The 15,658-nt window shown below is 28.0% G+C and overlaps 1 protein-coding gene across 1 annotated transcript in view; it reads right to left on the reverse strand.

The window, feature by feature from the left end:
* Positions 1-15,658, reverse strand: part of LOC136971716 (voltage-dependent calcium channel subunit alpha-2/delta-1-like) — a 131,815-nt gene that overhangs the window by 84,026 nt on the left and 32,131 nt on the right. Inside the window, exons 7-11 of the mRNA XM_067266197.1 lie at positions 11,807-11,861; positions 10,234-10,284; positions 7,104-7,203; positions 1,732-1,800; positions 475-564 (exon numbers count right to left, since the gene is read on the reverse strand). Coding sequence (XP_067122298.1) covers positions 475-564; positions 1,732-1,800; positions 7,104-7,203; positions 10,234-10,284; positions 11,807-11,861 — 365 coding nt within the window. The remainder of the gene's footprint in view (positions 1-474; positions 565-1,731; positions 1,801-7,103; positions 7,204-10,233; positions 10,285-11,806; positions 11,862-15,658) is intronic.

A 15,658-nucleotide genomic window follows, 5' to 3' on the forward strand; every position in this document is an offset into this window, starting at 1 on the left:
TCAAAGACAGCAATACAATCTATCATGTCCTATTTCTACAATAACATGTCTGTTGTTTATCAACAATCATCTTAACCATATTCATATAAACTAAAATAATATATTATTTTGGTTAATATGAATAAAAACTGAAAATATAAGGAAGAAAAGAAATATATATTGTTAAAATTTATATATCTGTTCTCTTTATTCTTTAATCGTTGGAATTTCATTATAATCTGTTAAGCAGTGAAATATTGCTTTTCAATCTACTATTGCGGAACTAAACAAGTAATAACTGAATACTTAATAAATTATTGAAAATTATTAACCTTTGCAATGTGGATAATTAATTAATTTATTGATTGGAAAAGTTGAAGTTTCATTTTCTGTCACACATTAATATCAATGGTAATATTTTTCATTGGAGCTGATTATAATGATGCTACAATAAAGACCTTTTAAAATTTGATTATTTTAATAAATGCCACTTACTGTTCTGAATTCTTTAAAAGCAAATTCTAAAGCAGCAGAAAGATTAGCCATTTCACCTTCTACTAAATCATTAATTGCTTCTGATAACAGCTGAAATACAAAAATAGAAAAAAAATGATAATAAAATTTCCGAAAAAAATACTTATTTCTTTTTCAATTGAGTGTGCAAAAAAATTTGCTAAATGGATAAACATATTTTCTTAATAATGTACTTCATTTTCATCACATGATAAATACAGCAAATCATTTACTAGATATGGCATCCTCCATAAATTTGTAATGCTGTTTTTATACTTTCCAACTACCATCCCACCTTCCTAAATGCTCTGTAACATCACATACTTTACCCCCAAACTTATATAATGCATATTCTCAATCTACTCACTTAACTGTACTAAGGAATAATACAAACATGGAGTACCAAACGTTACATTTTATGAATTACATGTATAACGTACAAAGCAGTGACATAAACATTATAATTTGTTATGCAACTTTTTCTTTTCGTGTTCACATTTTGGTGAATTAGATAACAAAAGTTATAGACAAATCTAAGAAGTCGTCATTACTTTGCCAAAAAAACTACCAGTAGCTTAATCCCTATATATTTACCAAACATCAGTTGATTATGTAACATTTTTGTAAAAATTCCTATGCCTTTATAATGCATTGTAATGATCACCTGTCTACTCACATTGCATTACATAGTTTATGGACAGCCCTAGGCATTCATTTAGGCAACTAAGGAAATATTCATTTCCAAATGCTCCATTTAAGTTCTGAAGATAGATTTAAAAAGGTTTAAAAATGTTTAAGTTGTAATCAAAATTTGAACCTATGATATAAAAATATTACTTTTAAGTATTTTTTCTTGATTTAAGAATAAAAAGAAATAGCATATAGGATAGCTTCGTAAGAAATCTTCGCAAAATCACAAAAATTATTTAATATCTGAAAACTAATATTCGAAAATATATTAGTTTTCGAGATATATTAAATTTAAAATTTAATGATGAAAGTAAAAATATATTTTATTTACTAGTGTGAATTGTCTTTGTAAACCAAGTAATGAGATTGGTAGACGCTCCAACAGCAAACGGTTAGGGAAACTTAGTTTATTAATCTGTTGGAGCGTCTACCAATCTCATTACTTGGTTTACAAAGACAATTCACACTAGTGTAATTTCACAGCATCCACACCTTCTACATATTTTATTTACTTTAATATTTTTTTCTATTTTCAATTGAATTTCTTACCTTTTTATTTCTGCGTGTAGCTGGAACAAAAGTATTTAAACAAGACATCCACGTTACTTTATTTTTAAACTGTAAATAAAAAATATTATGAAAAATTCCTTTAAATCAATTAATTAATTAACTATAAGTATCAAAATATATACTTATATATACGGTACAGTAGCTTCAAGTTAATTTTTTTTCGTATAAATTTGTTCTAGTAATTGAATGGAGCAATTTAATTTTAAATTAGTAAATGAACTGCTGGATTATAAATTAGGCCATAACAAGGATAATTCAATGATTAGATAGAAAGCAATTTAACTGTAGGTAGATGTTAGGTCACCATTTATAATAAATTTAATGATCAGAAACAAATTTGACAGTTTGAGTTGATGTCTGTGTTCTAAGATATTTTTATTACGGTTGTTTCATTCTAATGCTGAATCTTTAATAGCCTATCCTAACAATTACTTTTGTGTAGATTTATTCAATTACATTCTATATCATTTTAAAGTTGAAATTATAATAAATTACCAAAATAAAAACTTTTTAATAATTTATATGCAATTAACTCTCGTCCAATGCATTTCATATTTGTCGTGCATTTAAAAATTTAATCACAGCACATTACTTAAATTACGTTCCAAATTATTTAGCTTTTTTTAAATGACGTTAGTTTTGTAAAAATAATTTAATTATTTTTCTAATCAAGTTTCATCTAATCAAGAATAATAGTTTCAATAATTGTTTCATTTTTTAATTAAAATTTTAATGAAAATAATTAAAATAAATTGAATTATGACAAATATTTAATGTTAAATTTAGCTAAAGGTTTCAAAATTCAAATCATCTAGATAGCATACAATCAATATTTTTTGGAATAAAACACATTTATCCAGTTACAGCTTTACATAAACTACAGTAGAGTCCCGTATAACACGGGGGTTCGTTACTCATTATAGGAAATCGCGTTATCGAAACCTGCATTATCACACGATTTATGAAAGTTTAAACCTTGGCCTATAAGTTGAAAAAAACGCATACCTCTGATCGACAAAATTCGAGGGTTGTTGCCTGCTTTATTTGCGCATCGTACGGGACTCTACCATAATAGCTTTATAACTAAATTCATTTACTAGAACTGAGCCATTGTTTTCAAATTATTTGATTTTTTATATTTTATTTCATAAAATAAATGAAATTTTTATTGAAAAGTGTGGCATGTTAATTATGTTTGCCAAACTTTTATCCTTGAATGTTGTGCCAAACAATATTATTATCCTTGAATTTCCTACTTTCTTTTTATTTGCTATCCATTCCTTGAGAGTAACTTCGCATGATTAATTGCTTTTATCTTTAAGCATTAATGAAAAAAATGCTTATTCATAATAAAAATTAGTAAGTAAAAACAGTAAGGAAAAATCATTGATGAAGGAGAGATATACTATGAAAGGAAAATAAATTAGAAACATCTTTGAGTTTTATTTAAAGCTGAATGAAGAAATGAAGATAATCTTGTAGAAGAAAGGACTGTTATAAAACTACAGATGTTTTAATTGGAAAGCTTCGCAACAAGCATACGAAGCATCATCATTATAAATTTGAGTATCAATATTAAAATTACAATGATCAATGCAAGACTGACTCAATGACATATGGTGTCCTTGGGCCATATCAATAAATGGTGCAATTTACAAGAATTTTATTCAATTTTTTAAAAATTATTAATAAAACAATAAAACAAAAAATTTAAAATTTTCAAAACACAACTTATTGTGGTTGTTCGTACTGAGAGATAGTAATGCCCGCGAACAAACATTACTGAGAGGGATACATAAAACAGATGTACAAACAAAATATCTTTTATTTCTCTCCGAACCAGTTCTTTTAGTACAGATCCCAACTTTACAGATATTAATAGTACTAATTAACAAAACGGTGGTCTATTGTCCTCTCATTAGCATATAGGTATTGCATGCGTATATATACAGTATCAACCTGACCGACTTATAACTAAGCTTATACCTATCTTAAATCTAAGAAAAAAAAAAAAAGAAGAAACAGAGACTTAGGGAAGTACATCAGATAGATAGAGGACAGTAGAAAATATCTGGTTTTCTTAAGTGGTAGGTACCAACGTGAAAGATGTCTCTTCAATATCGTGCTTTTGGATGCCTCCCTCCTTCAAAACAAAAAAAAAAATGGTGCCTCTTAGATCTCCAGTTGTACTCACTGTCTTTACGACCCTTCTCTTCTTGTTCTTTTCAACCTCTATGGTTTCTCTCAGCTTCACAGATCCGTTTGACCCTTTTTCTGGTTTGGAGCACTGCCTTGTCCTGCCGTCCACTCTGAGATCTTGACCAAGACTGACTCTTCCGTTGGCAGTTTTGTCTCTGGTATTTGCCTTTCTTTTGTTCCCCCAAAAATTCGGAGAAACGATAATTCCCTTACCCTTTTGTTCTACCAAGAGTTCTGAGAAGAGATAATCCCTCCTTAAGGCAATGAGATTTAAGATAGAAGCTTCTAGAAAGAAGTTATGACAAAAGGGAAGAATCGAATATAAAGATAAATAAAAAAATATAACTAAAATACATATAACAATATGACCGAAGGCCACATTATAATCCTTTATATTGCTAGTTGAAATCACACCAAATTAATAATATACATGCGTATGTATTTACTGCATTTTAGAATTATATTTTTGTATCCTGTATCTACATTGCATAATATATTGAGACTAGATTGAGAGAAAATACTAATCTAATACCTAATAGGTTAAATTACAATTTTGTGGGCTTTTGTGGTTGCAAAATTTATCATCAACATTTCCAAATCGAGCTCATTTATCAAATCTGTACAATGTTTTAGTTTACAGTCATCCAATGTCTTGAATTGATTGAAATTCCACAGAACATTGAAATTACTGTTATCTTTAGTCAAGCAGGAGCATAGAAAATAAGAAAAATATTTAACATTAATTTCAAATCAAATAAAAATTTTTTTCAAATTTCAACAATCTTGGCACCACTAAACTTTGGCATCCCTAGACTGATGCACACAGCTTTAGCCTAGAGCTGATCTTGAATCAATGGTAAAAAAAATTCAATGTTTCCCAGTGAAAGTTCAAATGCTGAACAGATAACTAATCCGAACGTTTGTCAAAAACATTTGTAACTACTTTGTTGTGGATAATACGCGCACCGGTAAAAGGCATTTAGATACGTGAAACTTTACTGTTCTCCGGTGTAGATATTCTACCATCTTTCAGATAACTAATCCAATAATTTCTCTTTTTATTCCAACTTGTACTTTTCAGCTATTTATTTTTTTATTTAATTTAGTTTTAGATTGTAAAATTGGATATTCTAGAAATTGTAATCATCAAGTTATGCAATTTCTGGATTAACATTTGAAAACTTTTGTTTATTTTAACCTGTTATTGTTTATTAGATTTATATTTATAAAGAAATAAAGTGTTTAAAATATAGAATTTCCATTCTAGAATAACTTTTCTTGTTAATCTATCTGAGTAATTATATTATGACAGATTAAGAAAAGATTCAATTATCTTCATTTGTATAAAGTTAAACTGATAAATGTGTTATATATATGTAACAAATTAAATCAATTCTACTCAAAGATTTTGCAATTAGCATTTATGTTAAAAATGTCTAGATGCATACTGGAATAATTACATTATTTTAAAAAACTATACAAACAATATTATTATGGCAAGAGAAATATTTTTATTATTATTTCCATTTTTTGAAACAAAAAAATGATTATATATACAATAAATTAAAATATAAAATATAAGTATATTCCTATTTTTAATAACTTAAATATTAGAATAAAGTATTAAAATATTTAATAATTAACTTACATTATTGTACAAATAAGTTAGCTAAATCTGAAGAATTCAATAAATTACTAATGTTGAAAACTTGAATAAAAATTAACTTTTGTTTTAACTGAAAAACTCAAAAATTTATTTACTTTGGACCATCCATTAATTACATGTAGGGTTTTTCAGCCACTTTTCACTCCTTCCCCCCTATTGCATACAATGGTATGCTATTCTATGTGCAGTAAGCTAGAACTATAGAAAAGTTCGGATATCTTTCTCTCTTTTCTAGCAATTTCTTTAATTAAATCAAAGAACTAACGTTTTCGGCTATTTTAAATGGCTGCCTTCAGGTTAAGCATAATTGGAATGTCAGTTAGAATATAAATTAGAAATAGCTGAAAACGTTAGTATTTTGATTTAATTAAACAAATTGCTAGAAAAGAGATAAAGGTATCTGAAACTTATTAATGGTATACTTTTGGAAAATCCCTTTCCCTTTAATTACATGTACATTAGTTCATGGACATGGAAAGTGTTAGGGTAGGATGAAGATGAATGGGTGGAGAGAACTTTTTTAAGTCATTTCTTCAATAGGTCCTGACATTGACGAGATGACTTAAAAAGATCTGCAAATATTTTCTAAATGACTAGCAAATATGCTTATAAGAACAAATTTATATGCCACTAATACCATTAAAAATGTCCAGAAACAATGCCTTAATCACAGATTACACCCGAAGGACTGGCAGATACTTATGATGGACCTTTGAAACAAATTCTTATAATTTATGACTGTAACATACCAGTAGACCTTTGGTTGGTGCATCCTTCATCTTTGCATCTTTACATCCTTCTAATACAGCAAAATTTAAAAAGTGAGAGGGGGGCATGATGCTTACATTTTCAAAATGGTAGTTTGTCATGAGCACACGTATCTGTTGTCATCTTTTTTGATGGAAATGTGAATCGCCACTGGTCAAAAATGACTTTTGGTAAACAATGGGATTCTGCTAGAAGTTTGTGAACTACCAAATATTGAAATTCAAGTACTGAATCTCAAGTATTATCTGAAAATCTTCTTTTCAGATAATATGCTTTTTGATTAATCCAGATGACATAAATTATAATTAATAAGTTCAGTGTGTTCTACATTAATAAAGTTTAATCATGTTTAATCATACTTTTTTTTTCATCAAGCAGCATTCAAACTGAGCAGAACTAGCCTGTATTACAACTGCCAAGTTATGTGGCTTACTGGCAGGATTTGTATTCATCCAAACTATCATTAATTCCCTTCCTTTCACATATACAGTGATGTAATTTTTATGACTCCTGTATGCATTAATTAATAGATAGATAGATAGATTAATAGATAATTAATAGATATTATATTACTTTGCAGCTAATCTAAGATATATAGATTCTTCAAAAGTTTGGATATAAACAAAGTTTAGTTCATTATTGATAAATTTATAAAATTATAAATTAATTATAAATTTCTATCAGAGAAATATTAAAAAGAAAGAAGAAATTCACTTACAGAAGCAGCATTAACATAGTCATTTTCTCCTAAAGTATATAACAACATTTTCACAGCCATTTTTAGTATACTCATCGTTAATCCATGCATACTTCCACTTCTGTACATAGAAAATAAAGAAATTTATATTTTCAAAAATCATATTTATAAATAATTTATTTTCAACTTCATCAAAAAATAAAGAAGAAATACTATCCAAATAATATTCGGCAAAACTTGAAACAAAAACTGAAATTACACAATTTTATATTTGTATGAATCCATTGTGCAAAATGCTTTTGCATTATTATTACACAATACCATTTTGTTACAGAAATTATCTCTCTCTTTATTGTATCTCTGGCTTTGTATAGAAATAGCTTGGAAGTGACTTAGAAGATTAAAAATAAATAATGGTGAATGGTGACCAAGAAAGATTGCCAGGTCTTATGTTTTTCCTGTAAGCTTTATGTTTTTTTCTTACATTTTACAGCTTACATTATTTTTCCTGTAAGATGATTTCTTTCTTTTCTTTCCTCCTCTCACATCCATATACATCAAAAGATTTTATTTTAAAACTTTCAGAATATTGTAATTACAATGACATCGCATTGATAGTTTTGTATGGTTACATTTAGTATCAATTTTTTTGTATTTTGAGGTTGGAGATTCACAGCTGCATTACACTTTCTGTTCCCATTTGGATGTAATATTTCCAGTATTTCACATATTGATTTGAATGTTTGGATACGTATAATGTGAGAGAATTAATAATTTAATCCTTATACTAATTCAAAATGAGTAATCAATCCAGTACTCCAACATAGAAAAAGAAGAAATTACAGTACAATCAAGTGCATTTGAAGAAGTGAACAGAAACTTTTAAGTGGTTGCTCCCGAACCCTCAGGTAATTGTCTACCACAAACTCTGCAATAAAGACTTCATCATCAGCATGGCAGACAGTTTGATGTAAAACAGCATGCCCAATAAAAGACCATTAACAGAAGGAAAAGCATTGTTCTAATGGTGAAAGAATGTCAAAATACTTTGTCAATATGAATAAAACAAAATTTGAGTGTGACAATACGTAAACTGGGAGTTGTGTATCACCGTGTAAAACATAATCAAAGTTATAACAGTTAGATTGCAGTAATAAGTTATCAGAATCCTTGTTACAAGATTCAGAAATTGTGGCAAAAGTTTCATATGGTAGAACTAAATTGGAACTGTTAGTAAAGCATGTTCTTACCCCAAAAAGTGTTAATGACTTTGTGAAAATCTTAATAGCCCTGAAAAGTCTAGCCAGCTTTTCTCAATTGCCGGTGATGCCTCAAACAAAGGAAAGAGGAAAATGTTCCCAATTTATATATTTTAGATATTTTGATCCTAGCAAATGCAATGAAAAAGTTTTGGATTTTGTTGTGTGGCATTATGCCATATATTTTTATTTTGATAAACTCTTTTGTCTACCCCTATATTTCACGTCTTGGGAAGACTTGTCCATACCTGTTTCTTTGTGTGACTTCAACTCTAGGGTTGCCCGCCCCCTTTCCTGTCCAATTGTGAAAAACTGATAAGGTGAGTTTTGGAAGTAATTCCAGGGAACAGAAGTGAAGTGAAGAGACTGACAGACTGATGTGGACAAACTGATTACCGTATTTTCCGACATATAAGACAAGTTTTTAACCCAGGAAAATCTTCTCAAAAGTCGGGAGTCATCTTATACGCCGGGTGTCGTCTTATGGGGCGAGTATATCCCAAACTCTATATTTTAACTGTAAAAGTCGGGAGTTGTCTTATACACCAGAAAATATGGTACGTAACTTCCCAGAAGTGCTATATGAGGCCGACCAATTTTAAAGAGAGGAACAAAGCTTAAAAAGGAAAAAAAGGAAAGGTTTGAGAAGTGACAAAAATTAAAAAAAAATAGGATTGATCAAGACAATATTAAAATAAGTAACAAATTCTAAGTATTTTACCAAAACAATAAAATTGTCTTGCATAGTTTAGAAAATTTAATACATTCTTATTTAATAGTTCACAGCTTTGTTTAAAACTTGCAATTTGTTTGAATTAAAAAAAAGACTAAAATTATTGCAAGTAAAATTAAAAATTATTATTTGTTTTCAAAATACAAATTTAGATGCTCATTTTCTCTAATATAGCACTTTTACATTTGACAACCCATCAATTAAATTTTGTATATGAAAAAATGTCTAATAAAGATTGTACAATACAGTAGCAAATAGTTTTTTTTTATATTCTTGAAAGCAATAAATTTAAAGACAAAGCTTTGACTAAATATTATTGTGAAATAAAATATTATAACAATTAATTATTTGTTAAGCTAATTATTAATAAAAATTCTGCATACAAACTAATATATTAATTGAAGCTTTTAACAGGAATCAATATTAATCAGTACTGCAACACATTAAAATTTATTAATCATTATAAGGAAGTGTATTATGAGTTATCAATACAACTCTTGAGAAAGACCATTATTTTTCCTCTCTCTCTTTTGTTCTAGAAACTATTTTCTAGAAATTATTCTTTATTCTGTATCCATGTCCATCAGAATGCTCTCTTTGTACTAATGCTCTCCTTTGGAGAACAAGACATAACTTCTGGACTAGTAGTTAATAAGCAGACAGTGTCAGCAAAGAAAACGCAGTGCTGAGTTCAAGACACTGGCAACATCATTTAAGAAAGTAAGTTTGGAAAAGAAGTAAGACTGAATAGACAACTGGAAACACAGCATAACCACTGAAACTTTCAGATCAGTTGTGTTTATCTCAAGGAAAAAGAACTTTCTGATAAGCTATTTAACTTTTTTGATAATTCTTTCCTTTCTTCTTTTTTCCCATATCTTGAAATAGGGATCAATCTCGATACAGCTGGCAAATTACATTTATAAAACTTGAATATTATTGTGACATTGTCACACTGTTCATTACAAACTGTAGTTCATTTGCAGTATTCTCCACACTATGTTGTTTGGCAATATTTATTACACTTGGGAGAATGCTGTCATCTATTAAAAGCTCCAATTAGGACAATACATTGGTTGGCTTGTTTCATTATTATTTATGTTTAATGAACTACAGTATTTAAATTATAAAAAAATAATATAAAAATTATAATACGTACATGTCAATTAAAATTAGCATTGTTTTTGGTGAACTGGATCCATGAATAAACCTTCACAAATAAAAAAAAATTTGTTATAAATTTTTCACAATGATTTATAATTTGCACTAAATATATAACATTAATATATGGATGTAACTTTGGACATTACAAAGAAAATGTTCACAAAATAACATTCAATGTATATCCCATACAACCATAATTATTTTTTTACAATCTCATCTCAGGAACTTATTCATTCTTAGTTAGTTACAGTGGTGCATATAGCAATAGAGTTCAAACTTAATAAGGTAATTTAACAGAATTAAAAAGAAAAATATGACTTGGAACTCAAAAAAGATTTTATGAAAATTTTTTTATACAATTTATTTTATTGAACCTTATAATTATTTAATTATATTTTATAAATTGAGGAATGGTTAAAATATAATATTGCATAATAAAAATATTGCTGTGACAGTCGTTCAATGTAACTGTTTCCAAACAAGTATACATTTTTAAATAAAAATATATAGTTTTATAAAATTTTTATCATATTTATTCCATTTTAATTTAATTTTTTTAAACCTTTTTATTCACTTAAATAAAATTTATAGTACAGGTAAACAGATTATTATTTATCTATACTATATTATCATATTATTTTTATTCTTTACTTCACAACTGGGTGCATAGGTAGATACTGGGCATCTTTAACATCACTCTTTATTCAGGAATATCTTACACACCAATACATGTTTCGGTCATACATCCCTCTTCCATCAGCTACATAATAGAATACGAACACGTATTTTCCACATTACAAAATTTTTTATATAACATACCTTTTTCTTTAAGACATTTAGTAAAGAGATGCTAAATGTATATATGTATATATATATTTTATAAAAGGATGTGTATTATTTAGCATCTCTTTACTACATGTCTTAAAGAAAAAAAATATGTTGTAATTTACCATTATATAAAAAATTTTGTAATATGGAAAATACATGTTCGTATTCTATTATGTAGCCAACGGAAGAGGGGCATGTGCCCGAAATGCATATCGGTGTGTAAGATATTCCTGAATAAAAAGAGACGTTAAAGATGTCCAGTGTCTACCTATGTACCCAGTTGTGAGGTAAAGAATAATTAAAAGAAGATACGGTTTTGGAATAAGTCAGTAATAATATTTTTAATTTAAAAATAAGTATAATTTTACATTAAGTGTTGGCAAACTGAGACCTGAGCAGCATACATTCAATAAATTATCTACAGAAAATAAAGGTAATAAAAAGTGCTTTATGAAAATGATGCAAATTAATAGAATTCAATTTCTTACATTTATTTTCTAAAACAATTCAACTATAAGTTATAAATTAAATTTATAACTTATAGTTGAATTTCTACTTAATTAAATAATTTTCTACAATACTTTTCAATAATTTCTATAATGTATTTCATTAATATGTATATTTACAACAATATGTACTGCACATCTGATATGCTAGCTTAAGCTATTGGTTTCAGTATAAGCAGTATTATTTATATGATTATCATAATAGAAACATGTAAATATATATATAGTTCTTACCATGATCTTTGCCTTACATCAAATAGATCTGGCTGAATATCAGTCCAGCTGTTAGCTGTAAAATTCAATTTAGAACATACACATCAGAATTTAATTTAAATGTTTTCAAATAATACAAAGTACAGTAGATTAAGAGAAATATATTCATATTTTAACTTCTATGAAATAAATCCTCTTTTATCAAAACAAATGTAATGTCTTTATTAAACTCTGAATAAAATAATTATTAATTAAAATAAGAATTAGAGTAAAATATCAAATTTTTATGAATAATTTGCATACATATAAAATAATGTTAAAAAATAAAATAAAGAACATAAAAGATATTTAATTTAAGCAGAATAATATTGTTTTCATTGAATAGGATTTAATTATTTTATTGAAAAAAAATTCAAAAGACAATTTATGTCTTTAAAGAACCAAATTAATATCAAACTGACATTTTTTTTATTATTTCTGTTATTAAAAGTTATAAAATAAAAGTTTCCAAAATAAATTTGTCAGCTGTATTGAAGTTAATCACTTTTTTTTTGCACCTGTATATATTGTGTAATAATCTCTCTAGTATAAGCAGTCTAAGTTTACCTCAGTATGTATTTTTCTCTATTTTAATTAACAATCATGTAATCACTATACTTTATTTTAATTTATTCTATTACCTGCCGCAAATCTTATGTTTAACATCAGTTATTAATACGTATCTATGTATTCTGTAACTTGTTTTATTTTAATAAATTCCCCAGTGCGGTGCACAACCTCCCTTCTCCTTCTCCTTAGAACGTTTTCACCCTCTAGGCCCCTGCCACAAATCTTTCTCTCATTCTTTCCCTTCTATATTTTCCTTTCATCTCCTTTTAAAGGCTACACCTACAAGTACAGCCTTCTCCCCCTTTTCTTATTGTATTGTATTGTATTGTATTGTATTGAAGTTAATATAAATCATAAACGACAATTATTTATTGTGACATTATCATAATGCCAGGCTGCAAATTTTTAGATCTCAATACATAATGCAATTGATTTTAGTAGTGTCTTGCCCCTGTACATCATACTTTTCCTGTTAACAAGAGAGTTATGCTAGTCATCTATCTAACTCTGTTTTGGAGAAAATTTTTGAATGAAATAAAGTGACTTCTGGTCCAAATAGGAAGTTTGTATATAGTTAATTGGGCCCTAGTTCCTAAGCTTTCAATATGTGGTTTGACTTTCATATATCTAATTCTGATCTTGAGATTAAGGAAGGACAGAGAAACAGACAAATGCTACTGGATATTTATAGGTATGCAATTTTAAAATTACAGCCCAACAACTACTGTAACTATTAACATTAAAAGTGTTATTTTCATAAGATTTGGACAATTAAAAATTCACATAATGATTTAGCACTGACATTTACATTAGCGAGTCCTCTGAGAAATCAATTATAAATTTGTAAACCACATTTTTATAGCTGTGTGGCAATATGCCATATTTATATATATATATATATATATTAGATATAAGTTTAGTTTTAAGTTTTCTATGTTCTTCCTTTTGTTTTCTCGAATTTTCTATTAACATTCCTTCCTGTGGGTGGGATAACCCTTTCCACGAACTATATTAACAATGGGAAGTGAAGTCACTGAGACTACTAGAACGATAAGAACGTTCATTCTTGGGTCGGACTCTCGGTGAAGGTAGACATGCGAAAGTTACTCTCCTACTCGTCATCTGGAAAAACAAAGGGAGACGAAGGTGGCCTACACAAAGAGAAAAGACTCCGCTAACGTAAAGAGAGAGAGACAATGTCCCTTGTATAAGGAGAATCTTCGAAAAGATCTGAAAAAGATCAGCAAGAAACGATTTAGAGTGGTTCCCCATCAGAAGAGTGTCGATACCAAACAGAGAATCTGGGTATTCCTTATAACCTCCTCTATCATACTAAAACTTCTTGCTATTCTTCCTTTCCTTTTTAGTTTATAATTTAGTGTAAGTTAGTCATAAGATTACAAGTCCCTCTTTTCTTATGTGTTTCAAGTGCATTCTTTTGTTCTGTATTCGCTTGATTCCTCACTCCAGTTTGAGATATTGTATAACATTAAGAGTTGGAATCCGAAAAAATCCTGTACATTGCTAATCACATGAAAAAAAAAATAATTGTTATTTTTTTTGTGTACTGCCTCTGTGGACTACTATACTGTACACTCACATGACTATCACAGCTGAATAAAGAATATAAATTTCTTTTTATAGAATCAATGATCACTTCTAATTTCTTTTACTTTTATTTCTACTTCTTTTCTCTTAAATTTGTATTATATGTGGATATGATAAAAGATTTACACAAAAAATAGAAATTATTTATGTATTTTGATGAAGAATTCATATCAGTAATCACATAAAGGATAGACAATTGCCATATGATCTAAAGTATGAAACATGAAATTTAACAATTGTGAATAAATGCAAATGCTTTCGTGTATTATATAGTTTAATAAAATATTTTAATTTTTAATATTGTAATATATATTTTAAATTTTAAAAACATCAGTCTGCATGTAAAGAAGTTATGCTATTTTTTATATTAATATCTGAAAACTTATTCTATTCAAATAGAATTACAATAGTAACAAATTTTTAAGTTAATTAATGAAGTTTCAATAACACATCTTTATCATATCTTAGTTTTATCTTTAGTTACAAGATCTACAAATAAATAAATAAATACATATAACATATTTTTATGTATATAGCCTATAGGCAATTTAAAAGATGTGGATTATGTGATGTGGCAGATTATATGACAATTTTAAATTGCAATTACAAACTTCTATCTATTAGGTAATGGCTGTTGTTTAGGTGCGAGACATGTGATTGGATAGGTAATGCAAAAGTTTTGTCTTTGTTCTAGCAATTTTCTGTGGGGTATGTGCCATTGTATACACACAAAAATACATTGTACAGTTCTACACACAAAAATGTGGTATAATTTATAAATATTTATAAAATAAAATTTAATTATATACAATATGTGAAGGTTATGTATTTATATATATATGAGGGTGAATCAAAAAGTAACCTTAATTATTTTTTATTGATTGACAACAAACATAATCCCCACTTCATTTAATACATGTATGCCAGAGATGCATATGCATTCACTAATGCTTGAATTCCATAAGAAAAAACTTTTGGTTGACTATACTGTTACTGTTTTCACCTTATCATTTTTTCTGAATTTTCTGCCACCAAGAACTTCTTTGAGTGGTCCAAAGATATGATAATCACTCAGTTCAAGGTCAGGCAAATAAGGGGGATGTGGAAGCCACTCCACATGCAGATCCAAAATTTTTTGGACTGTCATATGATATGTGTGGGGCTTTGTATTGTCGTGATGTAACTAGCACTGAGTAAACCATGACATTTGATATTTGGACTTTATTGTAGGTTTCAAATGTTTCTGAAACAAGTCACAATATGCCATACTGTTCACTGATAATTCTCTGGGCATATAATGTTTCAGTATTGAACTTTATTGATCTCAGAAAAGTGTGGCATTACCTTGCTAGCTGAAGGAATCATGCAAAATTTTTTTGTTTCAGTGATGTGAAATGTCACTACTACTTGTTTGCTTGCTTAGACTTTTGCTGAAAGTAATAGACCAACAATTCATCTCCAGTAACTTCAAAACTCAAAAATTAGATAACTTCATACTGTTTCTCTTTCATGCATCTCTGTAAGAATGTCACCATCTTTGTTAAGGTCTGCTGATATCAACGTTCATGTGATGCCTGGTGTACCTGCACATATCAAATCTGCATGCTTGAAAACATATCTTGAAATTACAACCACTCCAATGATTTAAAATTTCTT

Source organism: Centruroides vittatus, unplaced genomic scaffold, assembly GCF_030686945.1.
Source record: "Centruroides vittatus isolate TY-2023 unplaced genomic scaffold, ASM3068694v2 contig_1052, whole genome shotgun sequence".
NCBI lineage: Eukaryota > Metazoa > Arthropoda > Arachnida > Scorpiones > Buthidae > Centruroides > Centruroides vittatus.